At 37.1% G+C, this 21,375-nt stretch overlaps 1 protein-coding gene across 4 annotated transcripts in view; it reads right to left on the reverse strand.

Annotated features, from left to right (window-relative positions):
- LOC110288152 (complement factor H-like) overlaps positions 1 to 21,375 on the reverse strand; it is a 123,712-nt gene that overhangs the window by 12,762 nt on the left and 89,575 nt on the right. For 3 of the 4 annotated variants that reach the window (XM_085841626.1, XM_085841621.1, XM_085841622.1), the window contains 2 exons: positions 20,135 to 20,329; positions 19,589 to 19,765 (listed from right to left, as the gene is read on the reverse strand). In XM_085841626.1, the coding sequence (XP_085697752.1) occupies positions 19,589 to 19,765; positions 20,135 to 20,329 (372 nt within the window). Of the gene's footprint in view, positions 1 to 4,290; positions 4,482 to 19,588; positions 19,766 to 20,134; positions 20,330 to 21,375 lie in introns of those variants that run through there. The other variant, XM_085841630.1, reaches the window with a different exon arrangement.

The following is a 21,375-nucleotide window of genomic DNA, read 5'->3' on the forward strand; positions in this document are numbered from 1 at the left end:
AAAATAATCATTTGGAAAATCTTTTCTCAAGCCTTACATAAATATTATGTTTATACATTTAAATTTTAATAAATGAATGAATATCTTTAGGTGTAAAATGATTCATTTCTCCTTAGCAGCAATTGTTCCTGTAATCTGGTGCAATTTTGTTGAAAATTTCCACCATATTTCTTTATTATATTCACCCAAACTGTATCATTTCATTTTATTAAAAATGCTTCTCTTATCACTTTGGTAGTGAGCGATCACTTAACAACTAAATCATCTCTTGAATGACCATGAGCTCTACACTGACTGGGTGGCCAGGAACTGAAGATTGGATAGTTCAGACACCTAAACTGGGTGTCCTGTCAAGTTGTCATCAGACAGGCTTTTTCTGGCAGCCAATAGGAGCGTGAGAGAGAGTCTAAATTGGAGGTTTTCATTGGGTACTTTCCATTGGAGATCAGGGAATTCTAGAGAAGATGGCTGGTGAGTGGAATTTTGGGAGTCAGAGGGCCTGGAGGACACCAGGAGAACTAGCCCACTTAATTAAATAAGCAGGGCTCATATAGGCTCACAGAGACTTAAGCAGCAAAGAAGAGGAAGGTATGAATCTGCACAAGGTCTTCTGTGTATATGTTATAGCTGTTAGCATGGTGTTTTTGTGAGACTCCTAACAGTGGGAGTGGCTGTACATCTGACTATTTCACCTGCTCTTGGGACTCTTTTACTCCTGTTAGGTTGCCTTGTCCAGCCTCAATATGAGAGGATTTTTAACTTATCTTATTGTATCTTGTGTTGTCATGCTTGGCTATTATATCTTGGAGTACTATGCTTTTCTAAAGGAAAGCAAATGGCAGGGGATTTGGGTGAGAGGTGCAGTTTGAGAAAGCTGAAAGAATTGGAAGGGGGAAGAAACTGACCAATTATAAAAATAAATTAAAAAAAAATCAACATCCTTAGTCATCAAAGAAATGCAAATCAAAACAACCCTGTGATTCCACCTTACACCATTCAGAATGGCTTCTCAAGTCATTCAAGTGACAGTACATGCTGGCCAGGATGTGGAGAAAGGGGAACACCTCTCCATTGTTAGTGGGATTGTAAGTTTATACAACCACTCTGGGAATCAATCTGGCAGTTCCTCAGAAAATTGGAAATCGTTTTACCTGAAGACCCAGTTATACCACACTTGTGCACATACCCAAAAGATGCTCTACCATACCACAAGGAAAAGTGCTCCACTATGTTCATAATAGCCAGAAGCTGAAAACAACCCAGATATCCCTTAACTGAAGAATGGATACAGAAAATGTGGCTCATTTACACAATGGAATGATATTCAGCTATTCATAACAGCTGAATTTTCAAGGATATCATGAATTTTCAAGCAAACTGGTGAAACTAGAAAAAAATCATCTTGAGTAAGATAACCTAGACGCAAAAGGACATTAATGGTATATAGTCACTGATAAGTGGCTATTATCCCAAATGTATATAGTACCCACGATACACCCCACAGATCCTAAGAAGTTAAACAAGAAGGAAGGAAGATCCAAGTGAGGATGCTTCAGTCCGACTTAGAATGTGAAAGAAAATAATCATGGGAGGTAGAAGCTGGGTGTTACCTGGGTGAGAGAGGGGAGGGGAGGAGAAAAGGGGGTAGAGGCAGGATGAAGTATGGCGTGAAATAAAAGAGAAGCTCAGAAGGCCAAGAAAATAAATGAAACCCTGAAGCTGCCAGGCACAAGGCATCAAGGGATCCTCCTTAAAGACCCAGGGATCCAGGATCTGGGAATCTCCCAGGTCTCAACCTGAGGAAACCACCTCCAATTGTTGAACTGAACCTCCAGTGGAGGGATGTGACATCAACCCACCTTCAAATTTTTGGACCCCAAATTTTTCTCAAAGAAATGCAGGGACAAAAATAGAGCAGAGACAGAAGGAATTTCTTACCAATTTCTGGCCCAACGTGAGATCTCTCTGTCCCATGGGAGTGCATCAAATAACTGACACTGTTACTGGTGCTATGTTGTGCTTACAGACTGGAGCCAAGCATAGCTTTTCTTTGAGAAACTCTATTAGCAGCTGACTGAGACATATGGAGATAGCATTGGATGGGTGTCTGGGACCTCTATGGAAGAGAGTGGGGATGAATTGAAGGAGCTGAAGGGGATGCAAAGCCCATAGGAAGAACATGAGCTCACAGAGACTAAGCCACAATCCAAAGAGCATAAAGGGACTGGTTAGCTACTCCTGGCACATATCTAGCAGAGGACTCCCTTTTCTGGCCTCAGAGGGAGAAGAAGCACCTAATACTTCATAGAATTGATGCTCCTGGGAAGATGGCAACCTCTCAGACGTGAAGTAGAGGGGACATGAGGGGAAGTGCTCTGGGAGGGAGACTGTGGAGAGATAACATTTGGGACATAAATAAAGTAAATAAATTAAATAAATTAAACTGCTTCAGTTTATTTCCAGTAATGTACAATAACTAAACTATGTTGTCAATTTAACATTAGGGAAAATGATGACCTATGTTTGCATTTTGGTGGTTCTGTCCAAATTGATTTTGACACTTCATTTCCAGTTCCCCAAATAGTTCAAAAGCTTTATTACATTCATAATGTACTCTGTCACCAGGTGTATATTTAGCCTTGGACTTGGATCCACACAGTGCAAAATAAAGTATCACTACCAATTTGCTCATCTTGAGTGTCAAGTTATTGCATAAGTTTCCAAATATATTTATGACTTGATAAGTGGATAAAAAATTGCTACATTTACTTACACACAGAAAATAAAATCATGAATGTCAGAGTAATGATGGGAAATAGAAAAAAATTCATCCTGAGTGAGGTAACTCAGAACAAGAAAGACATACACTGAATAACTAAGCAGGGCTCACATGGGCTCACAGTGACGGAAGTAGCAAAGAAGAGGAAGGCTTGGGTCTGCACAAGGTCTTTTGTGTATATGTTATGGTGTTAGCATGGTGATTTTGTGATATTCCTAACAGTGGGAGTGGTTGTACATCTGACTATTTTGCCTGCTCTTGGGACTCTTTTCCTCCTGTTAGGTTGCCTTGTCCAGCCTCAATATGAGAGGATTTTTACCTTGTCTTTTTGTATCTTGTGTTGTCATTCTTGCCTATTGTCTCTTGGAGGACTAATATTTTCTAAAGGGAAGCAGAGGGCAGGGGATCTTGGGGAGAGGTGAAATTTGAGGAAGTTGAGAGGATTGGAGGGGGAAGAAACTGTGGTGAGTTAAAAAAAAAAGATAGTTAAAAAATCACCATATTTGTCATCAAAGAAATGTAAATCAAAACAACCCTAAGATTCCACCTTGCACACACACAAAAAAACAAAAACAAACAAAAAAAACACTGCTTCTCAAGTCATTCAAATGACAGCACATGCTGTTCAGGATGTGGAGAAAGGGGAACACTTCTCCATGGTTGGTGAGATTGTAAATTTACACAACCACTCTGCAAATTAATCTTGCGGTTCCTTAGAAAATTGGAAATCACTTTACCCGAAGACCCAATTATACCACTCATGTGCATATAACCCAAAGATGCTCTACCATACTATAAGGACACATGCTCCATTATGTTCATAATAGCCAAAATCTGTAAACAACCCAGATGTCCCACAACAGCAAAATAGATACAGAAAATATGGTTCATTTACAGAATAGAATGATATTCAGCTATTCATAACTAGGATATCTTGAATTTTCAAGGAAATTGGTGAAACTAGAAAAAATCATCTTGACTAAGGTAACTTAGATGCAAAAGGACATTAATGATATATACTCACTGATAAGTGGCTATTAGCCCAAATGTACAGAGTACCCATGATACACCCCACAGATCCTAAGAAGTTAAACAAGAAGGAAGGTCCAAATGAGGATGTGTCCATCCTACTTAGAATGTAAAAGAACAATATGGGAGGTAGACGATGGGCATTACCTGTGTGGGACAGGCGAAAGGAAGGGAAATGGGGGTGGGGACAGGATCAGGTAAGGGGTGGAACTGAAGAGAAACACATAGGGCCACGAAAACTAGTGGAACCCTGAAGCTGCCAAGGAAGGGATCAGGGCAGCCTCCTTAAAGTCCCAGAGGCCCAGGATTGGGGAGGCTCCCAGGTCTCAATGTGGGTGACCTTAAGCAAAAGTGCCCTGGGAAGGGAGCACTGGGAAGGGATAACATTTGGGATTTAAATAAAATAAATTTAAAAATTTAAAAATTACTTCAGTTTATTTTCACTAATGTACAATAACTAAATTACATTGTTAAAGAAACATTAGGGATTCCCTACCTTAGCACTTTGGTTTTTCTGTCCATATCCCATTTTCACACATCATTCCCACTTGCCCAAATAGTTCCAAAGGTTTATTACATTCATAATGTACTCTGTCACCAGGTAGATATTTATCCTTGGTCCTTGTTACTATAGTAGCATTTGGCATATGTGGTGGATCCACACAGGAATTATCTAAAGAGCAAAATAAAGTACCACTACCTATTTGCTCGTCTTGAGTGTCCAATTATTGCATATGATTCCAAATACATTTTTACTTGGTGAGTGGATAAAGAAAATTTGCTACATTTATTTGCACACACAAAAAATGAAATCATGAATATCACAGGTAAATGTTGGGAAATAGACAAAAATTCATCCTGAGTCGGGTAACTGAAAACATGGAAGACATGCATGTATTTTTTTCTTATGTGTAGATATTAGCTGTAAAGTCAGGAAAGTCAAGTTACAATCCATATAAAAACAGAGGTAGGTATAGCATAATGAGCTAGGGCTAAGGTATTGTATTCTTAGGATGGTAAAATAGAGTAGATCGTTATGGATGGCAGGAAGGGAAGAGAAAAGACAGAATACAGAGGAACAACAAAATTTAAGTATCATTTGAGGAATATAATACAATACAAGGTTTCTAAAATATATACATATATATACACACATATATACTCATTATATGTATATGTATATTTATATGTATATATCTGTATATATGTGTGTACATATATATGGAATATATGTATATTTATATGTGTGTATATATATATATATATATATATATATATATATATATATATATATATGGAATCTAAATGGAATCACCAAAAATTATAGGAGACAGGGCTCCAGTGGACATATCATGTCACCAATGAACCTTTTAATGCTGGGATTAGGTTATGTCTAATTAAATGAGTGCCAGAGGGTTCACATGGAACTCCAAAGAACATAGGATGTTGACAAGACTATAGATTGTACTCCACAACCTGAAGGCAAGACTACATCTTGAAAGATAACACCTATGCATCTCACTGTACATAGCAAAATTACACTGGTGCCTACATAGGACCTTCATCTCTGAAGACAACCATCTTTGTTATAGGAAGGTACTTTGCATGCTGTCATATATATTATGGTTTTCAAGTTAGTATTTTTATGGAGTTCCTGAGTGTATAAAGTGGGGCTTTGTGTCTACTAATTTCTTATGCCTTTTCTTCTGCTATTTTCTCTAAAATTACTTATTTTGTTACCTCCCAGTGTGCTTGTTTTCATTTTATTATTATTACTCCTTAGAAAACTATTTCTTTTCTCCTGAAATACTGAAAGTGTATAGATTAGATGAGACAGGTGGTGGAAAGTAACTGAAACAAGTGGAGGGAAGAGAAAACATAATCAGGAATCATTGTATGAGAAAAAAAATCTATTTGCAATGTTAGAGAAAAAAAAGAACATTGATTTAAGAATACCATAGTCGTAAGAAAATGAAGATCACATAAAATATCCTAATAACATAACAAACTTGATAAAATGAGATGTAAGCAAGATCAATTGAAAGATAATTATAGAAAAATGTATCAAAATATTTAGAGACTACAGCACAGTCCAAACTGAATCATACACTGATCCCTGAAAAGGCATTGTGGGAGGCTGACTGTCTCATGTCTAGATGTTTTCTTATTGAGGATGTCTACCATATACTCCTCGGTGTTAATTTACATTTTCAAAACATGGTCCAAAGATAGTGATGCTGATGATTTTGAAATTAAACTCTGAACACCATCATGCTATCAACTTAACCATTGGGTTTTCAATTCAGTGCTAGAAGGAAGAGAATCCAGCTCAAAGTCTTTAGTGATTTGAATATGCTTAGCCCAATAAGTGTGGTCCTGTTGGAAAAAGTATGTTACTTGTAGGCATGGGCTTTCAGACCTTCATGCTAGCTGCCTAGAAGCCACTCTTCCTAGTGGCCATCAAATGAAGCTGTAGAATTATGAGCTCCTCCTGCACTATGCCTGCCTGAATGCTGCCATGTTCCTGTCTTGTTGATAATGGACTAAACCTTTGAACCTGTAATCCAACCCCAATTTTTTATTGTCTTTATAAGTGTTGCCTTGGTCATGGTGTCTTTTCACAGCAGTAAAACCCTAACAAAGACAATGACCCAGAAAATAATTTCAACAAAATCATAAAAGAAAAGTTTTCTTACCCTAAATTAACAATTGCTTATAAGGATACATGAAGCACACAGAATACCAAATTAATGGCAACAAAAGAGAAAGATCACTCAAAACATCATAATCAAATTACTAAGCTTTCAGAACAGAGAAAGAATATTGAAAGCTACAAGGAAAAAAGAGCAATTAAGATAGACATATTAGAATTACATCTGACTTCTAAAAGAAAATATCTAAAGTAAGACAAACAGGTATCCTTCAGACTCTAAAATTTCAAAGATGCCAGTCCATACTACTATATACAGCAAAACATTTGAATACTGTAGATGGAAAAGGCAAGAGTTTCAATGACAAAGCCAAATTTAAACCATATCTATCTACAAACACCACCCTCCAGCATCTACTAGAAATAAAAATCTAGCCCAGTGAGTTTAACTATACTCACAAAAACACACGTAATAAATACGCTCTCACTAGCAAAACCAAAAGACAGAAAACACACATACACAATACCACCACCAACAACAAAATAATAAATAACATAAATGAATAATTACTGGTCATGAATATCTCTAAATATCAATGAGTTCATTTTTCCGGTAAAAAGAAAAGACTAACAGAATATTGAGAAAATGAACTATAGAAATGACCCACATTTGTAAAAGAAAGTTTGCAAAGGTTACATCCACCCTCAGACACTGATAGTAAAAGACTTCAATATCCCACTCCCTCCAGGTGACTGGACATCCAGGGGAATACTAGAGGAAATAAATGTTATAAAGAAAACAGAACTAACAGGTAACTAGAAACATTTCAACAATCCCGTGTGTGTGTGTGTGTGTGTGTGTGTGTGTGTGTATAATTTCTTCTCAGCTATTCACAACACTTTCTCTAAAATTGACCACTTACTTAGTCACAAGACAAATTTCAATAGATATAAGAAAATTGAAATGGCCCCCTGCATCCATCCTATCAGATCACAAGAGATTAACACTGATTTCAATAACAATGCCAGTAACAAAAGACCTCCAAATTCATGAATTTGAGCAACTTTGTCCTGAGGACTATAGTATCATGACAGTAATAAAGAAAGAAATTAAATAAATACTTCTAAAAATTCAGTGAAAATGAATGCATAAAACATAAAATTTATGGGACACAATGAAATCAGTACTAAAGAGAATGCAAATATACACATATATATATCCCTACACAAAACTGAAGTCCAAGTGGACTGAAGATGTCAACATAAAAACATATACTGAATATAATAAAAGAGAAAAAGTGGAACTTCCTTGAACTCATTGGCACAGAAAACAATTTCCTCCACAGGACACTAATAGTTCTGATACTAAGATCAACAATTAATAAATTGGACCTCATGAAACTGAAATGCTTTTGCAAAAATGAGGGCATCATCAATAGGACAAAGTAGCAGCCTAGAGAATGGGAAAAGATATTTACCAATCTTACATCTGGCAGAGAAATAATATCTAAAGTACATACAGAACACAAAGCAGCAAACTAAATATGCCAAAGGAAAAATTGAGTACAAAGCCAAACAGAGAAATCTGAACTGATGAATCTTGAACTGTTCAGAAATGCTTAAAGAAATAATCAATACCCATAGCCATCAATGCAAATAAAATGGACTCTGAGACACCATCTCATACCTGTCACAATGGATAAGATCAAAGACACATGTGACTTTGATCACTGTGTCATCCTGTTGAGGATGTGAGGTGAAGGGAACACTCCAGCATTGCTAGTGGGAGTCCAAACTGGTGCAATCACATGGAAATCAATTTCTCAGTTTCTCAGAAAATTGTGAATAGAACTATCCCAAGACCCAGATATACCACTCCAGAAAATATACAAAAAGATGCCCTATTATAGTACAAGGACACTTGCTCAAGTATGTTCATAGCAAGTTTATTAATAATAGCCAGAAACTGAAAACAATCTAGATGACCTTCAACCAAAGAATGGATAAAGAAAATGTGGTATAGCTACACAACAGAAATACTACTCAGCTATTTTTTTAAAGGTATGAAATTTTCAGACGATTCAATGGAACTAGAAAATATCATCTTGAGTGTGGTAACCCATCTCTGGGAGTAGATGGAGACTTGGGATGAAGGAGGTTCTGAGAAGTCTAATGAGATAACAATAGTTGAAATTCCTTCCAGTAGGGGATATGGAGACTGAAGTGCTCAACTTCTCTAAACATGTGAAACTTAAAGTGGAGGGAGGGGGACACCAATTCACCCACAAAACTTTCAGCTCAAAAATTTTTTATTAGATATTTTCTTTATATACATTACAAATATTGTACCCTTTCCTGGTTTCTGCCTCAAACACCACCTGCCCCCTCCCCCCTCCTTCTGCTCACCCACTCCCACTCCCAATCCCTGGGATTCCCCTATTCTGGGGCATGGAACCTTCCCAGGACCAAGGACCTCTCCTCTGATTGACAACCAACTAGGCCATCCTCTGCTATATATGCAGCTAGAGCCATGAATCCCACCATGTGTTTTCTTTGGTTGGTGGTTTTGACCCAGGGAGTTCTGGGGGTATTGGTTAGTCCATATTGTTTTTCCTCTTATGGGGCTGCAAACCCATTCTACTCCTTGGGTACTTTCTCTAGCTTCTTCATTGGGGACCCTGTGCTCCATCCAATGGATGGCTGTGAGCATCCACTTTTTTATTTGTTAGGCACTGGCACAGCTTCTCAGGAGACAGCTATACACAGCTCCTGTCAGCTCGGATAGCAAAAATTATTCTCAACAATAAAAGAATTTCTGGTTGAATCCCTGACCTCAAGCTGTATTACAGAGCAATTGTGATAAAAACTGCATGTTCCTGGTACAGTAACAGACAGGGATATCATTGGAATAGAATTTAAGACCCAGAAGTAAACCCACACACCTATGGTCACCTGGTCTTTGACAAAGGAGGTAAAACCATCCAGTGGGAAAAAGACAGCATTTTCAACAAATAGTGCTGGCTCAACTGGAGGTTAGAATGTAGAAGAATGCAAACGGGTCCATTCTTATGTCATTATACAAAGTTCAAGTTTAAGTGGAGCAAAGACCTCCACATAAAACCAGAGATATTGAACCTTATAGAGGAGAAAGTAGGGAAGAGCCTCAAACTTGTGTGCACAGAGCAAAAAATCTGAACAGAACACCAATGGCTTGTGCTGTAAGATCAAGAATTGACAAATGGGACCTAATAAAATTATAAAGCTTCTTTAAGGCAAAGAACACTGTCAATAAGACAAAAAGGCAACCAACAGATTGGGAAAAGATCTTTATCAACTCAAAATTTGCTCTGTCTTCTAGATATACTCAAAAAACAAAACCAAAAAAATTTTATTTATTATTGTTGTGTTTGTATGACTGGTATAGAGATGAAGCAGGGACTGAGTGAATGTCCAACCAATGACTGCCCAACTTGAAACCCATGCCATGTGAGAGCAACAACCCCTGACACTTTCAATCATACTCTGCCATGCTTACAGACAGAAGCCTAACATAAATGCCCCCTGAGAGTCTGCATCCAGCAGTATATGGAAACAGATACAGGGACCTTCAGTTAAACATTAGGCTGTGCTTGGGGTGCTCTGTGGAAGTGTGAGGCATAGAATTGAATGAATTGGAAAAGTCAAGAACACCACATGAAGTCCTACAACATCTACTAACCTAGACCCATGGAGACCCAGATACTGAATTAACAACTAAAGAGCCTGTCAACACTGGATCCAGTCAATCTCTGCATTTGTAGCATATGTCCAACTTAGTTTTCATGACTTCTGTCTAATTGTAGAGGAGGTTGTTTTGGTTGTCTGCCATTGTATACTCTTCCTTAACTTGACTGGTCTGGTCTCAATGCTACTGAATGCAGTTGGGCCTTCTGCAAATGGATGTCCCAAGGAGGGCTTCCTCTTCTCCTTAGAGTAGGGGAGAGGGTCATTTGTGGGTTTATAGTTCTGGGACTGGAAAGAGATGAGGGAGGAGGGTCTTGATTAAGATTTAAGTTAATTAATTAACTAAAAAAACAAACTGTTTCAGAGTCATCATCCGTCATGATTTAAGCTCTATTACAGATATATAGTAATAAAACTGCATAGTCTTGGCATAATTACCAAAACCAGACAGGATTGCCAATGGGATCAAATTGAAGATTTAGATGTAAATTCATATAATTATTAACACCTGGTTTTTATAAGCAATCTATAAGTAAATAATGGGAAAGGAAAGCATCTTCAAGAATGCTGCTTATAAGATCAGGTGCTCCATAATCCCCTCCCACACCTAGAGACTGCACAACTCGCAGGAGTTCCATCATAACCAGGCTCACAGTGAGTACCACTAGCCCAAACACCTGGTCTAACAGGGACCCCTACAGAGCCCTGTATTGGACCTATTCATCCTGCCAGAGACACATATTCATTCCCGTCTACAACCCTGCCCATGGCAGACTTGGCATTCCAGCCCCCTTAACCTGCACCATTCAGAAACAGTCTGACTCTCAGGAGGTCTGCCATAAACAGGATCACAGGACATCTGCCATAGCCTGGATGACAGGAAGCCTTCCATAACTATTGATACTGCAGACCCCTCCCTGTCCCCCCCCACCTAACCAATGAAAGCACCCTTTGCCTCCCAGAATACCTGTTCTAATTTAGCTCACAGATCTACACCAAGACCCAGCCATACCCCTTCTGGGAATATACATAAAAGATGTTCTACCATATCACAAGGACAAGTGCTCCACTATGTTCATAACAGACCTTTTTCTAATAAGCAGAATCTGAAAACAACCAACATGCTAAAAACAACCCCTAGAAACAACCATTGGAAGAAAGGATACAGAAAATGTGCTATTTTTATGTGTTCCATTTACACAATGGGAAAAATACTTAGCCTTTAAAAACCAGAAATCCATGAATTTTGCTGGCAAAATGATTAAACAAGAAAATATCATGCTAAACAAAATATTCCAAGAAAAAACCAAAATCAAATAGTATCTATCTAACATTCTATCCCTACAGCAGATCCTAGAGGAAAACTCCAACAAAAGGAACGTACCTATACCAAAGAAAATATAAGATATTAAGCATCTCACAACAAGGCAAAAGGAGAGAACCAAAGCACATAAAGATACTTATAAAACCAAATATAATAGGAACCAACAGTCATCTGTCTTAAATATCCCTCAATATTAATGGGCTTTACTCACCTATAAAGGGACATAAGTTAATAGACTGGATATGAAAACAAGATCCAGCATTTTGCTGCATACAAAAAACATACCTCAATAACAAAGAAAGACACTATCTCAGAATAAAAGGATGGTAAAAGGCCATCCAAAAAAAAGCAAATGGTCCCAAGAAACAACCTGGAGTTGACATCATAATAGCCAATAAAATAGACGTTTAAGCAAATGATATCAAACATGATGACGAAAGACAGTTGATATACATCAAAGGGAAAATCCACAAGGACAAAGTCTCACTTCTAAACATCTATTCCCCAAATGCAATGGCATAAACATCCTTAAAAGAAGCTTTACTGAAGGAAGACCATACAGAGCCTCTTCCACCTGTATATCCCATACACAGTCACCAAACCCAGACACTATTGTAGGTGCCAACAAGTGCTTGCTGACAGAAGCCTGATCTAGCTGTCTCCTGAGAGCTCTGCCAGTGCCTGACAAATAAAGAGGTCGATGCTCTCAACAAACATTTGGACTGAGCAAAAAGTACCCAATGGAGGAGCTAGAGAAACAACTGATATAGCTGAAGGAGCTTGCAGCTCCACAGGAGGAATAACAATATGAACTCACCAGTAACCCCAGAGGTCCCAGGTACTAAACCACCAACTAAAGAATAAACATGGAGGGACCCATAGCTCCAGTGGCATATGTAGCAGAGGATAGACTTGTTGGATATCAATTCGAGAAGAGGCCCTTAGGCCTGAGACTGCCTGATGCCCCAGTGTAGGGGAGTGGCATGACAGGGAAGGGGGATTGGGTAGGTTGTGAGTGGGGACAGAGGGATGGAAAAGTGGGTTTTCAGAGGGAAAACTGGGAAAGGGGACAACATTTGAAATTTAAAGAAAGAAAATATCTAATAAAAAGGAAACTTTACTAAAGCTCAAAACACATATTGAAACCCACATAATAATAGTGGGAGATTTCAACACTTGGCTCTTACCAATGGACAGGTCATTGAAACAGAAACTAAACAGAGACACAGTGAAACTTGTAGAGGTTATGAAGCAAATGGGTTTAACAGATATCTACAGAACATTTCACCCTAAAACAAAAGAATACACCTTCTTCTCTCACCTCATGGGTCCTACTCCAAAGTCAAACATATAATGGGTCACAAAACAACCCTCAACCAATACCAGAAGATTGAAATAATTTCATACATCCCATTAGATCACCATTGCCTAAGGCTGGTCTTCAATAACAGCAAAAATGTCAGAAAGCATACATATATTTGGAAACTGAACAACTCTCTACCTGATAGCTTGGTCAGGCAAGAAAGAAAGAAAGAAAGAAAGAAAGAAAGAAAGAAAGAAAGAAAGAAAGAAAGAAAGAAAGAAAGAAAGAAAGAAAGAAAGAAAGAAAGGAAAGAAAGAAAGAAAGAAAGAAAGAAAGAAAGAAAGAAAGAAAGAAAGAAAGAAAGAAAGAAAGAAAGAAAGAAACTAAAGACTTCCTGGAACTTAATGAAAATCTTGACAAATCAAATAAAACTTATGGAACACAATGAGGGTGGTGCTAAGAGGAAAATTGATACCATTAAGTGCCCTGGTAAAGAAACTGGAGAGATATTACACTAGCAACTTTACAGCACACCTGAGAGCTCTAGAACAAAAAGAAGCAAACTCACCCAAGAGGAGTAGCGAAAAGGAAAAAGCCAGATTCAGGACTGAAATCAAACAAATAGAAACAAAGAGAACAATACAAAGAATCACCAAAATGAAAAGCTGGTTCTTTGAGAGAATCAACAAGATAGATAAACCCTTAGCCAAATTAATTAAAGGTTCCAGGGGGCAGTATCCAAATTTTCAAAATGAGAAATGAAAAGGGAGACATAACAACAGAAACTGAAGAAATTCAAAAAATCATCAGATCTTACTACAAAATCCTATACTCTACAAAACTGAAAAATCTAGATGAAATGGATGGTTTTCTAGACTGTTATCATATACCAAAGTGAAATCAAGAGCAGGTAAACTATCTAAACAGGCCCATATGCCGTAAGGAAGGAGAAACCATTAAAAACTTTCCAACACACAAAAGGCCAGAGCCAGATGGATTTACTGTAGGATTCTTTTTTTTTTTTCTTCCAGGTGCTTATTTATTTATTTATTTATTTATTTATTTTAACTTAGGTATTTATTTCATTTACATTTCCAATCCTATCCCAAAAGTCTCCCACATGCTCCCCCACTCACTCCCCCACCCACCCACTCCCATTTCTTGGCCCTGGTGTTCCCCTGTACTGAGGCATATAAAGTTTGTACGACCAATGGACATCTATTTCCACTGATAGCCGACTAGGCCATCTTCTGATATATATACAGTTAGAGACACGAACTCTGGAAGGGTACTGGTTAGTTCACATTGTTATTCCACCTATAGGGTTGCAGATACCCCCAGATCCTTGGGTACTTATTCTAGCTCCTCCATTGGGGGTCCTGTGATCCATCCAATAGCTGACTGTGAGCATCCATTTCTGTGTTTGCTAGGCCCCGGCATAGTCTCAAAAGAGACAGCCTTATCAGGGTCCTTTCAGCAAAATCTTGCTAGTGTATGCAATGGTGTCAGCGTTTGGAAGCTGATTATGGGATGGACTGCAGAATTCTACCAGAACTTCAAAGACATGATACCAATATTTCTTGAAATATTTCATAAAATAGAAACAGAAGGAACACTACCTAATTCATTCTAGGAAGCCATAATTACTCTGATACCTAAACCACACAAGGACCCAACAAAAAAAAAAAAAAGAACTTCGGACCAATCTCCATTATGAATATAGATGCAAAAATAGTCAATAAAATTCTTGCAGATTGAATCTAAGAACACATCAAAACCTTCATTCACCATGATCAAGAAGACTTCATCCCTGAAACACAAGGTTGTTTCAATATATGAAAATACATGAACATAATCTACTATATAAACAAACTCAAAGAAAAAATTCGCATCATCATCTCCTTAGATGCAGAAAAATTATTTTACAAAATACCACACCCCTTTAAGTTAAAAGTACTGGAGAGATCAGAAATTCAAGGCCCATAACTAACCATGGTAAAAGTAATTTCCTGGAAATTAACAGCCAATATCAAACAAAATGGAGACATACTTGAAGCAATCTCACTAAAATTGGGGACAAGACAAGGATGCCCATTCTCCCCATATCTATTCAATATACCACACATAGTAATAGCTAGAACAATACGAAAGAATTGCAAGGTTGGAAATGTAGAAGAGCCTGAGGAAAGGAAGGTCCAGTGACAGGCCCAGAGTGGGATCCAGCTCAAGGGGAATCCCCAAGGCCGGACATGATTACTGAGGCTATGGAGCACTCAAAAACATGGAACTATCATGACAGACAAAAAAGAAAATAAAGAAAATATCCTGAGTGAGGTAACCCATACATGAAAGGACATATGTGGTTTAAACTCACTGATATGTAGATATCCCAAAAGCTCAGAATAACAACAATACAATTCATAGACCATATGATGCTTTAAAAAAAGTAAGATCAAAGTATCAAAGTATGTATGCTTCAATCCCACTTAGAAGGGGCAACAAAATAATCACAGGAGGTAGAAGGATGGAGGAACCTGGAAGATAGACAGATTAATCAGGTAAAAATGTGTGGGTGTATGTGTGGTGGTGACTAGTTATGGGAAGAGCCAGAAGAGAAGTCAAGAGGGTCAGGAGAATGAATAGAAATATGGAACAGTGGAGTGGGTAGAAGAACTAGAAAGTCCCAGATGCCAGGAAAGGGAGAGGTTCTCAAGATCCTATGGGGGAAGATATTAGCCAAGATACACAACAAAGTGGAGAGAGAACAACCTCCAATAGGTAGACATGTCCCCATTTGAGGGATAGAGCCACCCACCCATCTCAAAAATTTTAACCTAGAATTGTTTCTTTCTAAAGGAATTAAGGGGGAAAAAAGGAGCAGAGACTGAAGGAAAGTCCATTCAGAGATTGTCCCATGTTGGGATCCATGCCATCTATATTCACCAAATCCTTACATTATTGCTGATATCATGATGTGCTTGCAGACTACAGGCTGATATGGCTGTCCTCTGAGATGCACTGCCAGCACCTGACTAAGACAGATGCAGATAGTTTCAGTCAACCATTAGACTGAGACTGTGGACCCCAACAGAAGAGTTAGGGGTAGGACTGAAGGAGATGAATGGGATTGCAACTTCAGAGGAAGAACTTCTGTATCAACTAAATGGGCCCCTCAGAACTCCCAGGAACTAAACCATAAATTAAAAAGTTATACATATGCTCTTTCATTCTAGTGCTACATATGTAGCAGAGGACTGCCTTATCTGACATCAATGGGAAGGGAGGCACTTAGTTCTGTGTAAGCTTGATGCCTCAGATAAGGTTGTTGCTAAAGGTTGAGGCAGGAATGGGTAGATGGTGTGGTGGTGAGCAGCTTCTTATGGGCAAAATGGTTGGGAAGGGGAATTGGCAATTGGAGGGGAGATGAGGAAATGAGACAACATTTGAAATGAAAATAAATAAAATAATTAATTGGAAAAGTAACTTACAGTCCCATGGTTCCCAAAGTTCTCTACATACCAGATGCCCTAGGATGCCCGGGGTCTTAGGGTCTCTGGTGAGTGGAACACAACATCTGTTCCAACAGAACCATGAGTGTCTGGGGCCACCAGGAATAGGTACACAGGAACTCTGCTCAACCAGTGTCTTGGGTTCCCTCAGGTGGCACTGATCTACCATGGTTACTCAGTGGACAGCCCCACCCGTTCCTCAGAGGAAGTATAACTTCCAGGTGCCATAGCATGCCCAGGATATTAGGATTGCAGGATCACAGAATTCCAGGAGCTTGGTCATACCAGGATCTCAGCATCTCAGTGGAAGCTTGACTGCTAAGAACTCTGACACACCCAGAATTTCAAAAATCACAGGATCCCAAAATCACAGAGAAAGCTGAACTCTGAAGAATTCTGACTCAACGGGGTTTACAAAAAGGACAGGCTTCAATAAGATATATTGTGGACAGGGAACACTTGAGATAATCTGATGGTAGGAGGCAAGCATAAAAACAGAAGCAACAGCAACCAAGTTTACTTGGTATCATCAGATCCCAACTTTAACACCATAGCAAGTCCTGGATACATCATCACACCAGAATAGCAAGATATGGATATAAGGTCACTTCTCATGATAATGAAGGAGGACTATAAAAGGACATAAATAACTACCTTAAAGAAATACAAGAGAACATAGGTAAACAGGTAGAAGCCCTTAAAGAGGAAAAACAAAAATCCCCTAATGAATTATAGGAAAACATATCCAAACAGGTGAAAGAATTGAACAAAACCACCAAGGATCTAAAAATGGAAGTAGAAACAATAATATAATCACAAAGGGAGACAACTCTGTAGATTGAAAACCTAGGAAAGAAGTCAGGAACCATAGTGCAACTTCCACTGGTGGGACTGGGAAACAAAAACCTAAAACTTTTCACCCACTACCTGTCCTGTCTGCAAAATGTGCTAGTGTGAAGGTATCTCAGTGTTTATGGGAGTGATCAACCAATGACTAGTCTAAATTGAGGCTCAAACCATGAAGGGAGTCCATATTTCACAATGGGAGGATCCCAGGAATGGGAAGCTGTATGTCTCAGAGAAATGTAGTGGTAACAAACATTACTGACAAAAAAATTCAATGATTGCTAATAATATTCTACTACACTCTTAGATTAGTGACTAGACTAATCATCTTCAGAGAGGCTTTGGTGAGCACCTGAATGGAAACAGATGCACAGACATCCAGACAAATGATAGGCAAAGATAGGACAACCCAGAAAAGATGAGAAGAAAGAATTTTAGGTGACAGAAGGTGGAAAGACACCATGAGTATATGGTAAACAGAATCAACTAAGCAGGGCTCATAGAGGATAGAGAGATGGAAGCTGTAATGCAAGACACTGAATGGGTCTGTATATACACAGTGTTTTCTTATTTTGGGCATTTTGTGGAACCCCTAACCGTGGCAGAGGAAGTGTCTCACTCCTTTGCCTGTTCTTGGGACCCTTTTCTGCCTACTGGGTTGCCTTCTCCAGCTTTGATATGGCAATTTCAACCAAGTGTTATTGCATTCTTCTATGGTGTATTCATTTGGTATCCCTAAGATGCCTGCTCTTTTCTGAAGTGAAATGGAGAACACCTTATATGGAGGAGATTGGAGTGGAGGGGACTGCGAGGAATGGAGAGAAGTGTGGTTGAGATCAGGATGTATTGCATGAGAAAAGAACAATGAATACAGTAAAATAAAAATTAAAATTCTAGAATGAAAACAAGCAAGCAAGCAAACAAATAAAAGCCTACAATGCATTATTCTATTGATATAATGTTGTAGAAACAAAACACAACAGTAAGGAAAAACAATTTTAATACCTAGAATAGTAGAATTGAACTCAGGCTGAAGAAGGAGGGAAAAAGATAAATTCCTCAGAAGACTGGTTCTAGATGGGGTTGTAGTCATAGAATCAGGCTCATCTTTCAGTACCACTGACCTGAGCACTGTATATTTATGAATAGTTTCTTGAAGAAAAATGATTTTTTTAATAGGTAAATCCTTGGAATATGAGCATAAAGCTTTCAGTTCCTTTAAGATATTTTGAGTTACTTGAAGAAAGAAAACTAAATCAATCAGCCTTAATAGGACTTTAAAAAGTAAAAAGACCAGAAATAGTTTTAAAACATTGTATGTTCACATAATTCAGACAAATTCACAAAAATTATAGAAAGAATATGTAAAAGTATGGTTATAAGCAAAACTAGTATAAAAGAAAAACTACCAAATAAAAAAACAGTAAAGGTTTGAATGGAATCAATAATGTTAATCATTTAAATTTTTAAATAAATAAAGATAAAAATTCTTGGAGTTAAATAAATAAAAGACAAGTGTCTAAAAAGGAATGAGCCTAAAAAAAGTTTCTCATCAGCCAAGTGGTATAATAAAAGGCAATTGATAAGCATTCAAAACCAGTCTATACTTTTAAATATGTATCACATTCAAAAAAGTAAGACAATAGTATATGATAATTTCAAAATTGTTCTGAAAATGCAAGATAATGGCAATCAAGTATATAAAAAATGTTGGCAATATTAAGTCTAAAAAACCCCATTTCCGTGTCAGGTATAAATAAAGGATTATTTTTTTGAATTCGTCATTTTCCAGAAAAAGAATTACTAAAGTATAAATTAGAAGAAAACTAAGTTTGAAAAATGGTTAAATATAAATTGACTTAGGATTATATTTTAAAATCACAAGTGACATTAAAAGGAATGCATTTCAACACTATAATGTAGTAATATTTTATAGATATTTATTTTTAAAAATTTGAGACAAATCTCAGACATTTACAAGGATACACAACAAGAAAAAATTGATACAACATAAACATATTGGTACAAAGATGGGAGAAAAATATCAAAACTGGGTCATGCACAGTACTCAAGAGTTCTCTTCTCCATAACACATCATAGAGAATTAAGAGTTAATTAGCAGTTAAAATGTTATTATATCAATGACGTGTTTAGCTGCTTTGTTTAATGATATTTTATAATTTATAATCATTTTGAGTAAAATGCAAAGTACGCTAAAAGCACATAGTACTATAAAATTAAGTTTGCTAAATGTTTTGTTGTATTATGGTATAAGATCGACTAGGAGTGTTTAGGTTGTATATTCTTATCAAGAATCTTCAATATTCACTTACATACACTGGAAATAATGAAACATTTTGCCACAGTTAATACAGAAGGCACAGAGAGTCATGAGAATCTTATGATGTAAGGGCTGGTTACTTACTGATATGGATGCATTTGGGAGGAGGGAACCAGCCATTCTCTGTACATGTCATTGTGTCTTGACCATTTTGAAGACTATAGCCATTGTAACACTGGACTTTTAAAGACTGACCCAGCACATATATTTTTCCCCAGTATGCAGATTCTCCATTCTCCACATAATGGAAAACACATTTCCCTAAGAAACATAAAAAATAAAAATTAAAAAAAAAGTAAAAGCTTTCATTTGCTTCAGTTAAATGTTATCATTCCAGCTGTTTAAGGAGCATGCCTTGCATTCAGAAATAAAATTAATAACAAATGTTTAGATGAGTAGCATTTATCTTGAGTTTTTATAAGTAAAATATGCAAGAGGTAAAGGCATTTCCATAGTCCCTATTGGGTGTGTACATTTCATGAAGAGCTGTTCCCAAAGAACAGAAACTAGCCTGTTTTCTCACACGTTTTTTTCATTAGTCTTGTTTGTCATGAGAAAAATAACTGTAATTATGTATGTGCTTTCTCTTTAAAAGAGTTAAACATTTTAAATACAAAGACATTGGCTTACTGACGCATGGGACTTCAGGCTCCCACCCTTGTGCTGTGCAACGAAGATAGTCCCAGGAATACCCAGAAGGCGGTGAAAACCCTTTGTCACACATATAGCTGTACTTATTTCCTATAGACACTGGGAAGTTGGGTCTCAGGCTCTCTTCATAATACAGATGTCCATATTTGAATTGTGGAAATTCACAAAGTTTCCCTTGAAATAAAAAAAAAATTAAAAAAGACAACCAGAAAAACACTCAAATCACATATAAAACACTTGATTAGTAAATTACTTTTAATGAATTGAAATAACAGTGGGGCTATGGGACAAGGAAATAAGACAATAGAAAACATTGGTTTGTGAGGATGTCATTTCATATGTAATCAAGTTAGGACTGATACTCCATCAGAGAAGAGGATTATAGACATTTGTTAATATCAAATATGATAACTGCTTATTTGTAATTTTCACTGAAACTAAAATATAGTATGAATAATGAATCACATGGAGCTATTCTTGTACCATTAATTGAAATTCTGTATTGTTCATTATATTGTTTTTATTATATACATAATTATTTGTGATAATTATTTATATTTTGTAATAGTGTACGAGAAAAATATCACTGTTTCATGAAGTATGTTTCTGCTACAGGAAACCTCATGGAATATATTAAATGTTATTTCAACAAATACATATAAAAACAAACTAATTTCATTATGCTTCCACATTCATTTTAGTTTTGGTTTTATGAGAAAAATTTTCCAGAATTTTTTATATATTTATCATCTGGTTTAAAAATTGCAATTTCTTTTATAGTAAAAGTTCTTCTTTAACAATTTTGAAAATAAAACTTTTCATAGGACATCAATAAGTTAAATTAGCTCTCTGAGCAAAAGAAGAGATAATTCAGGGTAGGAAAATCATTATTTCCACTGTCCTAAAATTTTTACCTAATCTTCATTCTCCATTTGGCACAAGAGAACATATTTACCCTTTTTATACACAATAATTGAAACAAACATAACATTCCTTAAAGTACATGATCACCTGAGGTGGTCAGTACCTAACTGAGCATAGTTTGACACCTTACACTTTCAAAATGCAGGTTGTGGCTGCATCATCAGTGACTGTTGGACTATGTATCACAGTGTTGATGTACTTTACTCAGCCTGCTGATCAATACATTTACCAGGTTTTCAACTGTTCTAAATATTATGAGCACATCGCAAAATCATCTAATTTATACTGTCTTCAGC

The sequence above is a fragment of the Mus caroli genome, unplaced genomic scaffold (assembly GCF_978045245.1).
Source record: "Mus caroli unplaced genomic scaffold, Mus_caroli_1 scaffold_1, whole genome shotgun sequence".
Lineage (NCBI taxonomy): Eukaryota > Metazoa > Chordata > Mammalia > Rodentia > Muridae > Mus > Mus caroli.